Source organism: Blennius ocellaris, assembly GCF_963422515.1.
Source record: "Blennius ocellaris genome assembly, chromosome: 19".
Lineage (NCBI taxonomy): Eukaryota > Metazoa > Chordata > Actinopteri > Blenniiformes > Blenniidae > Blennius > Blennius ocellaris.
Window position 1 is genome coordinate 6,076,260 of NC_137668.1, and position 9,473 is coordinate 6,085,732.

Here is a 9,473-nt window from a genome sequence, read left to right on the forward strand (position 1 = left end):
CGATAATTAAATGGTTAATTTCTCCCCCTCCCCCCAGTGAGTCTCACCAACTTCGTGCCCCGCTTCGGTTTCCTCCACCTGGATCTGCCCGTTTTCCTGGAGACCTTCTGCAAGTATCCTTTCAGGTTTGAAACTCCAGCCGCTGAATATTCACTCTCTCTTTCCTCCCAGTGGATTAAAAAACAAACCAAAAAAGCCCCACTGTAACATGTAATCCGTCAGGAGGGACCATTAATTGCCCTCTCGTGAGCGTTTCTGATGACTCGTCGTTGTGGGGTCTCCTCTACGCGAGTCTGATTGACTTCAGATCCATACGAAGTAAGTCTGTTAAGTGGAAAAGTCCTCACAATGTGTGTTTCCCATTGATGTGCAAGGCGAAGTCAGAGCACAGCTCCCAATGGGAAACCAACTTCGAGGACAATTAAACAAAATCCGGGGTGCAAAAGATGTGAAATGAAATTTTTTTTTTTTATCTACCTGATGGAACCTTTGATAAAAGTTTTGTTCCAAACCACTGAAGCGCTTCAACGCTACAGTTCCATCCAAATGCAAATCGTGTTGCAGCGACAGACTTCAAGATGTCGTAGGTTTGTCTTTTTTGCACTGAAATGACACAAATAACCCAATTTACAAAATATAAAGGAGCTTTAAGCGTCAAATTCCTGTATATGGCATTTTATGTTGAGTTGTTGTTGTTTTGTTTAACCACTCAAAGTCAACAGTGTTGATCCAAAGTACTGAATGGCACTTTAACGTCGGTGATGTTTTGACTTTTTCTCCCGTTTTGGATTTAAATGAAAATGTTACCGACATAAGAGGTTTTGTTATCCACTCAAATCTATTTAAATGAGCAAATGTAGCTTTTTGTGGCAAAAATTGATATGCGATTAAAATGAGATTAATTAAAATTAATTAGATTAAAATACATTTTAAAAAATAAATGTTTTTTTTTTTTTTTTTACTTTTTAATGAAAATCGGTATCTTGGCCCCCCGTGACGCACCTTGAGCCGCCGCGCCTCGGCGGATCGAGGCGCCAACCGACTGACCGAAAGTCAGATATCCGTTCGGACGGCGAAACGCAACTCGGGGTGTTTTTTACTTCCCTGAACGGCGCCGCCCCTCAGATACGTGGTGTCCCTCTCCGGCGCGCTGGCCGTGGTCAACTCGGTGCCGTGCTTCGCCCTGGACGGCCAGTGGATGCTGAACGCCCTGCTGGAGGCCACGCTGGTCACCGTGGTGACGGACCGCGGCAAGCGCGAGCTGATCGGCTTCTTCCTGCTGCTGGCGGGCAGCGCCCTGCTGGCGGCCAACATGGCGCTGGGCCTGTGGATGGTCACGGCGCGGTAGCGGCCGCGGGGGAGGGGAGGGGGGGGAGGGGGGGAGGGGGGGGCGTGACTCAGGATGCTGGTGAGTGAAGTGGACCATCAAGCTGTGAACATCCCGGGAAACGCAGGCTTCCCGCAGACTGTTGAGCCGAGCAGCTTGCCTTTTGGAGACGGCGGCTAATAAACAAAGCCAACCCTCTCTCTCTCGCCGCCATATTCCTCAGAGCACATTTACAAAGATGCACTCGTTTATGAAGCGTCGTTCCTCGCGACTGTTTACACTCACGTTTGACTATTTGTGACGTTCCAGGACTCCAAAGGCCATACTTACCCGCTGCTGCATCAGGAAGTTCGTCTGATTGAACGACCAAAAAAACAAAAAACAACAAACCCTAACAACCCAAAAACTTCAACCATGTCAGTTTACTAGTTAATGTTCAACCAGAGGCTTCAATTCATTTAATCACATTTAAGTGTCGTTTCTCGTCGCCCGGCTTTGTAGTAAGAAAACTTCTATTTCTTGTCTCTCCCTGTTCTCGGCCTCTCACTGTTGTAAAAGCTGATTTGTCAAAACCGGAATAAAACAATGGTTTTTATTTAATGCTGAAGTCCTTCAAGAGTATTTATCCATCTTTTTTGTTTTTAGTTTTTCGATTCTTTGTTGACGATGCACTTTTGTTTCTTTCCTGTCGTATCAGTTTCCTCCTCTACTCCCAAAACTTCTTCTACTTTACAAAAGATTAAAAAAAAAAGATTATGAAAAAGAACATCTTCTACAAAAGCTTTATATCTCCAGTTGTTTTGGTTTTGAAATGTTATTGAGAAAAGAATATTTAAGTGGGAGTCTTGCAGCACCATTTTCACCAGTTAGATCCACAGACGTTTTTCACCAAATCTTCTTGACTGATGCCAAACGGTCGTTTCCGTTTTGTTGTTTTCTGGCGAAATTCAACATTTTATTTGGAGGCGCCTCACAGGTCACCCGGAGTAATGAGATCAAAGACATATTTCACAATCTTGTTTCAAGATTTCTGTTCAAGTAACATTTACAAGTCAGATAATTTCGCTGGTTTTAATGAATTTTCTTCTCAGGTTTAGTGTTTATATCTCGTATTTTCACAGGCGAAAATGCGACGACAGTTTTCCGTTTTCACTTGGAAACGTGTAAACGGGGCAAAAGACGCCGTCATCCCACATAAACACTTCCCAGATATTTCTCATCACATAGAAGAGACGCTTCACAGATATAAAACATGTTTTTAGTCTTTTCTGTGAAGGTTTTGTATTTTTTTTCTCCCCGTTTCCTCCCATCGCGTTCATATATGTGCTTGTTTTTGTTTTTTTTATTTTGAGGGTCTTCTCTATGGAACTATGAGTCGTTATGTGTGAAAAAAACAAAACAAAATTAAATAAATCGCTATTCATCCTAGGTCACTGACATTTGACAAATAATTAACTTATCATGATGAGGCGTCTAAATGGGAAGTTTCTATCCGGGATGAAACCCCAGAGTGAGAATGAAGTACAAAACTCCACTGGGACTCGGACCTGGGACCTTCCTGCCCTGCCGTGTGGGAGGAGAAACGCTACATCTGGAAGTGAAAGTTTCTTTGCTAATGTGGATTTCTGTAGTTAAAGGTCGCCTGCAGGTCGCCTGCGGAACAAAACACCTTTACTCTGGTTTTTTTTGGTTGTTTTTTTTAAATTCACCCCCGCCTGACTGATTCCCATCACATTGTCTTTGTCGGGCGGCGGAACACGGAGGCGACACTTTTAGTCATCGGCAGCAAACCGCAGCGTTGCGTTAGCAATTCGGGGGAGGCGGTGATTGCGTTTCCTGAGTGTGCGAGCCGGTGGAGGCGGCACATTGTAATTTGGTTGGGTGTTCCCCCCTCAGACGTGTAAATACTGGACGGCCTTGGGCTCAGCCACGGGGTGTGTATTTACCAGGAGATCAGCAGACACCTCTGTCAGCAGCTTCCAGGCTTTTTATCGCTGAACAATCGACGCGCGGCGGCGGAGGATCGGACGGCGTTGCGCGGTCGAGGCGCCCGTTTTCCATTTGTACGTCGATAAGGCAGCCTCTTTGAAAACTGATTTTCCTCTCGCCGAACTACGCAAACAGTTCATTTGTGCCCTCGCATGCACGCGTCTGTTGTTTATCTGGCTCTAATGACGGCCTGGAGGGACGTTTTGGGTAAACAAGACACGGGAGGGTTAAGAAGAGGAGGGAGTGGGAGGGCAAACGGGAAGCAAGGCTTTCTGCTTCATACTCCAAAACAGGGCCCCGATTAAATAACCCTGCTGGGCCTAAAGTACTTTGTGCCGTTTTTCACTATAATTGATTTTTCCTTTATATCTCAAATATAAAATCCTTAAACCTTGCCTTTTGTGGTGTCATTTTGTTCAGGACAGCCTCATAAATGCAGCTCTGAAGTATTGTTTTCAGTTTGGCATACTGTATTAACACAGTGGATCTAAAAACACCATAAAACTACAGATTCGTTTGGGAAAAACATAGATTTATTGATGATCAAATACATAGACATGCTCAACAAATTATTTAGTTTACTTGTGAAGTAAATCTAAACTATAATTAACTAAAATGTATCAAAACAGGACTGAAAAAACAGTTATATACAGATATTTACAGTGAAATAGAAGCAATGCCTCAGGCGTTTTTGTAAAACTTTTTACAAAAGGTCACATATTGTGGAGCTGGAATGATGGGGACAGGGATGTGGTCAGCTCTCCAGCGCCCCCATTAGGACACCCTCCAAATTTCAGCTCATTTGAACAAACTTGTTGGCATGCTATGCTAACACGATTTGTCTGAACATCGCAGAGGATACCTCTCAGGTGGCACTGACCTGGAATCTGGTGTTATCTCACATGTGAACATGCTAAGCTAATTAGCTTTTTTAGCTGTTTTCTCAAAGTCTTCAGAAAACAGATCTGAGTGTGTAGCTCTGTTTAGTCCTTTGATAGTCTGTGACAAAATGTCCCCAAATGTTCTTAGCGAATGGGAGAGGTGTGTCATGGAGACAATTTTCACTTTCATCTTTTTTCACTTTCATCTTTTCCATTTTTTCATGACCCAGTATAATATCCCTGTGATGTCATAACCAGTGATGAAAGGACACAGATGTGTTGCCATTTGATATTTAACAGCTAGGACTGAGTAGACAGATTGACAAATACTTTATTAATTCCCGTGGTTGATTACGTCTTTTCGCAGTGCTTAGAGTCTATCTAATCAAATATATCGATACTACTAAAAAAAAAACGAGACATGGAAAAAAATAAACTCTCATTTGTTTTAGGTCTGATGGACCGAACAAGATTTGAGAATGAGGGGGAGGAACATCCAATCCAGCAGGATTATTATGGTGGTGAAGAAAGAATAGAATGCGAAGCAACTGCTCCACAGGCACATTCAATGGATGACATTGAATGTCATCCATTGAATTTTCTTGACCTCAGTGTAGTTGGTGAATCCTCTCCTGAAGAAATGGATGATTGGCAGCCAGGGCCGCCGGAGGAGGAGGAGGAGGAGGAGGACGGAGAGGTTCTTCTCCTTCTGGACCCTGAACATCGTCTGGTCAGGAAGCGACGAGTTGCCTGCTACGACGCTCTCCAAGCACAAGCAGAGAAGCTCGACCTCGCTCTGAAGGAAAAGCAGGAACAGTTGAAGGCCGATGAGAGCCATAATGATGAAATCTCCTTCCATTTGTTCAGGAAGCAGGAGCAGGTGGACCGACACAGAAAGAAGCTGATGGAAGTCACTGATTCGATGGCTCAAGCCCAAACCAAACACCAGCAGACCCACAAGAGGGTTGAGGAGACCACCAGCCAGTATGACCACACCACTAAAGAGCACAGCAAAACTGAAACCAGCATTTTCCGTCTCCAGGCAACCCTGGATAAGTTCACACAGGATCTTCTGTCCACACAAGAAGTCAGCGAGGATCTGCGCTCCAAAGTCAAAACTCAGCACAACATAACACACAAAATGGCCAGCAGGAGGACGCAGGTCATGGAGCAAAAAATGAAGCAGGATTATTATGTGGAGGGTCTGACCAAGGAGTTGGAGAGGCTGACTGAACGGAAGAGTGTGTTGGAGACTCGCATCAGGTTTGAATCTGATGAAACAGAGGCTGTCAAACAGTCTCTCTCTGAGATTGAAATGAACCTGGAGGTGCTGATGATGATGATGCAGAAACAGCTGACTCAGCAGTGGAACAGCAGCCTGCTGGCCCTGAGGAGAGAAGACGAGGCCTACAGCAGAATGCAAGAGACTTTCTGTGACGCTGAGCAAAAGTTGCTTTTGCTGCAAAGAGAGATCGAAGGCTACAAGAAGTTCATTATTGAGGAAGAGGAGAAGAATGAGCTGCTGCTGATGCAGCTCAAGATTTCTGAAATGAACAAAAGCAGCTCCGGGAAGCTGAGCACTCAGAAGGAGGACCAGAGAGAAGCTCTGCAGCGCACCTACGTGACCTTGCTCTACGCACTGGATGAGACCAAGCACGACCAGGACACATTCACCATGGAAACCACAAGACTTCAGTCTGAGCTGAAGGGTCAGAGGAAGCAGATGGAGAAGAACATGGCCGCACGTCTGGAGCAGGAGGACAGAATCATGGCTCATCTGCAGCAGAAGCTCAGCCACACTAACGCTGGCAAGTACTCCAAACAGCTCACTGGCAGGATAGCCGCGCTCAGGAGGGAGAAGAATCGTCAGTTCGTCCAGAAGGAGAATGAGCTGATGGAGGAGAAACTGACAATCCAGCAGGTGGAGTATCGATTGTCAGGCCTGACCCGCACCGAGGAGGCTTTACAGGAGCAGGTCACCCAGCAGACCAAGATGGTGACCCTCAGTCAGAGCCGGTTATCTTCACTTAACACTCTCGTGGAGCAGAATCAGGCGACCACTGTTAACTTAAACAACAGAATCAGTCAGATCATGGCCAACACCGGGCAAGACGAACTGAATCCAATGCACATCAAGATTCATGATATCATGGCTCAAAGGGATGAGCTGAAAGCAACCATCAAGACATACAAGCAGCAGTGGATGAAGCAGCAGGACGTGCTGGTGGATTTGAGTCAGAAGCTGGAGGCCACGAGGAGGGAGATCCGCCAACTGCAGACCATGTCCAACACCTTTCAGCAGAAGGAGATCAAGCTGGACAGTCAGCGTGAAACGCAGCAGCAGGAGATGGCTGCCATTGAAATGAATGAAAACGTCCTGCACAGAGATCGGACAAAGCTCTCCTCCTTCCTCAGTAAGAACAAGCAGCTCAACCTGGCGCTGCAGCAGGAGAACGCCCTGATGAAGACAAACTTCATCCACCAGCTCAAGGAAGCAGAGCGTGACTTTATTGCGCTACAGGTCAAACATGAGAAGACGCTGGAGGACAAAGATCTGCTGATCAACAGTATGCTGGAGGTAGAGCAGCAGGTAATGCTGTGGGAGAGGAAGATTCAGCTGATGAAGGACACTCAAACAATTTTGAACACAGAATGGGGAAAAGAAGACAGGCAGAAGATGAAGATTGAAATACACAGCAAGGAGGTTCAACTGGACCGTTTGATGAAGCAGCAGGGGAAGTTGCTGATGGAGGGCGATGTCGCGGCAATAAAGTGGGTGAACAATTTGCAGCACGGATGCCCCAGACCTGGAGCTCCACCCGGGAAAAAGCTCGCCAAGGGAGCCATGTTCCTCACCTTGCAGGGATTGCAGCGCCAGATCAAAGACGGGCACAAGATGATGGAAGAGTGTGATCACGAGATGAACGGGCTGCAGCAGAATCAGGAGGATCTGAGTGACAGGATCGAGCAGTACAATCAGCAGATGAGTAAACTGTGCAAGACCAATGACACACTGAACTGTGACCTTGTTAATCTTCAGGATAGCAAGGACATGAACTTGGCCCACCTGCTGGCTCTGCAGGGCCGGCACAAGAAACTGCAGAGCGTGTGTGGCGGTAGGTACCGGGCAGCAGGTAACAGCCAGTCGGTGGCAGCTGCCCAGCAGAACGTGATGGAGCGTCTGCACAGCCTCAGCAGTATCCTGCAGCAGTTCTGTGAGGAGTTCCCACAACACCAGGGGGCGCTCCGCCGGCCATCACAGGCCTTAGCTGCTCACACTCAGAGTCACAGAGGGATGAGCAACTAGAGACCAGGGGCCTTTTTATAATTGTTGCTTGCTGTGTACTTGCAAAAATGTGGGCAACATTTGGGGATCAAAGTGGTGAGTGTTGTCTCCGTACGGATTTGGGAGCACGCAGACATGCCGTAGCACTTCTTGTGCGTGAGGAACTTTCGCTACGTTCGGGCTGCATTCGGGCTACAGATTCTGACTTCATGCTTCGCACGTGTTAGGTGTGTGTTCTGTGCTTACTTGGCACGTCCCCAGTTCTACTGTCCATTGAGCATGCAGAACTCGCGCGGACCGTACAGAGTAAGTTGTGAGGATGCACACCTCGCTCCAGCACCGGATACTCCCTCACTGACACTCCTGTGTCAGAAGGTTGTCTCTGTTCCGAGTCACCAGCTCCTCTCATGCGCTCCACGACTCCCCGCTTCGAGCGTCCTCGGCCACCCCGCCTTGCTGTGCAGCACTCCCTGCTGCGCTGCTCGTGTGCTCTCGGCTCCTCACTCCGTGCGTCCTCAGCGCACCTCCTCCTGGTGCAGCGTGCCTCCCTGCTGCAGTCCCCTCGCCTGTGCACTCTGCATCCCGGAGTGGTTTCAGAAACTCCACGCACCGGCTCTCAGCACCGCAGTTACATGCCCCCAGAAGAGGAGGAGTCTGAGCACAGAAGAAGTGAAGAAATGAACATTAGACAAGCATTTCATTCCAATATTTACTTCCATGTTGGCATTCAGAAATATTTAATTTAGCAGAAAACATCAATAAAAGGTGCTTTAGATGTTTTTCTTTGTGTTTTTCTGTTTGTACTTAAAGACCTTCACTGTCAAGCTGCTCCAGTTTGCAGCTATTGCTGATTATAACGATGCTTAAGAAAATTAATCCTGCACTGTGAGAAAAATAAAATGTTGCTGGGGGTCAACAAAACTGACAGAACAGGCAATTTGCAAGATAGCAGGTGAGTGCGAGAAAGTTAAGACACTTACAGAAAACTGTGCAAATGGTGGTGTCGTATAATGTAAACATAACGTGTGTATATCACTGCAAGTGGCCGTCAGTGCGAAAAGTCTGGACTCCCTCAATATTGACCTCGAGCCACTGAAAAGTTAGAGATTCCCTGCTCCTTTATTAATTACAACTCTATGGATGGAAGCACATGTTATTTAAAAGCCCTTAAAGCCTTTGTCACATACAGTTGTGTTTAAAAAAAAATAGCAGTCCCACATCACTACCAAGATAAATCACTGTATTTGTAAGAATTTCAAGTTTTGCACTGCAAGCAAGTTTCTATAAGGTTTAGTTAAGGTATAGAAAACCAATAAACCCAACAGGCATGACATGCATGCTGCTGATTCTGTGAAACTGAATCATTTCCTGAAAGGGTCGTGTTAAAAAAAATAGCAGTGCTGAGTTCAATTAGTGTGGTCACTGATTATGTGGGGGGGAAAAGGTGTTGAACAGGTGGCCCTTATTTAAGGATCAAGGCAACTGACACTGCATATGCTGGCTGTGTGTTTGTCCTTGACAAACTGAGTAAAATGGGTCGTTCAAGACGCTGTTCAGAAGAAGAGCGTTCTTTGATTAAGAAATTATGTAATAAAAGAGGGGAAAACCTGTAAAGAAGTGCAGACAATGATAGGCCGTTCCGCTAAAATGATATCAAACGCTTTAAAATGGCAGCCAAACCCAGAAAGGCGAGGAAGAAAAAGAAAAACGACTATTCGAATGGATGGGAGAATAACCGAAATGGCAAAGGCTCAGCCAATGATCAGCTCCAGGAGGATCAAAGAAGATTTAAGATTGCCCGTGAGTACTGTAACAGTCAGACGACGTCTATGTGAAGTCAAGCTTCCAGCAAGACGCCCCTGCAAAGCCCCATTGTTAAAAAAAGCACATGTGCTGAAGCGGCTACAATTTGCAAAAGAACACATTGACTGGCCTAAAAAGAAATGGCGTAATATTTTGTGGACTGATGACGCAAGATTGTTCTTTTTGG

General features: G+C 46.2%; 2 protein-coding genes across 2 annotated transcripts in view; both read left to right on the plus strand.

Annotated features, from left to right (window-relative positions):
• mbtps2 (membrane-bound transcription factor peptidase, site 2) overlaps window positions 1-1,353 on the plus strand; it is a 13,864-nt gene extending 12,511 nt beyond the window's left edge. The window contains 2 exon segments of the mRNA XM_080515236.1: window positions 38-113; window positions 1,126-1,353. Of these exon segments, the coding sequence (XP_080371362.1) occupies window positions 38-113; window positions 1,126-1,348 (299 nt within the window). The 3' untranslated portion in view covers window positions 1,349-1,353.
• Window positions 1,354-4,837: 3,484 nt separating this feature from the next.
• On the plus strand, window positions 4,838-7,504 carry LOC308144180 (coiled-coil domain-containing protein 40-like; the record flags this gene model as incomplete). Its single annotated transcript, XM_080515237.1, has 1 exon — window positions 4,838-7,504. One exon carries the CDS (start codon window positions 4,838-4,840, stop codon window positions 7,502-7,504), a length of 2,667 nt encoding a protein of 888 aa, XP_080371363.1.
• Window positions 7,505-9,473: the final 1,969 nt, after the last annotated feature.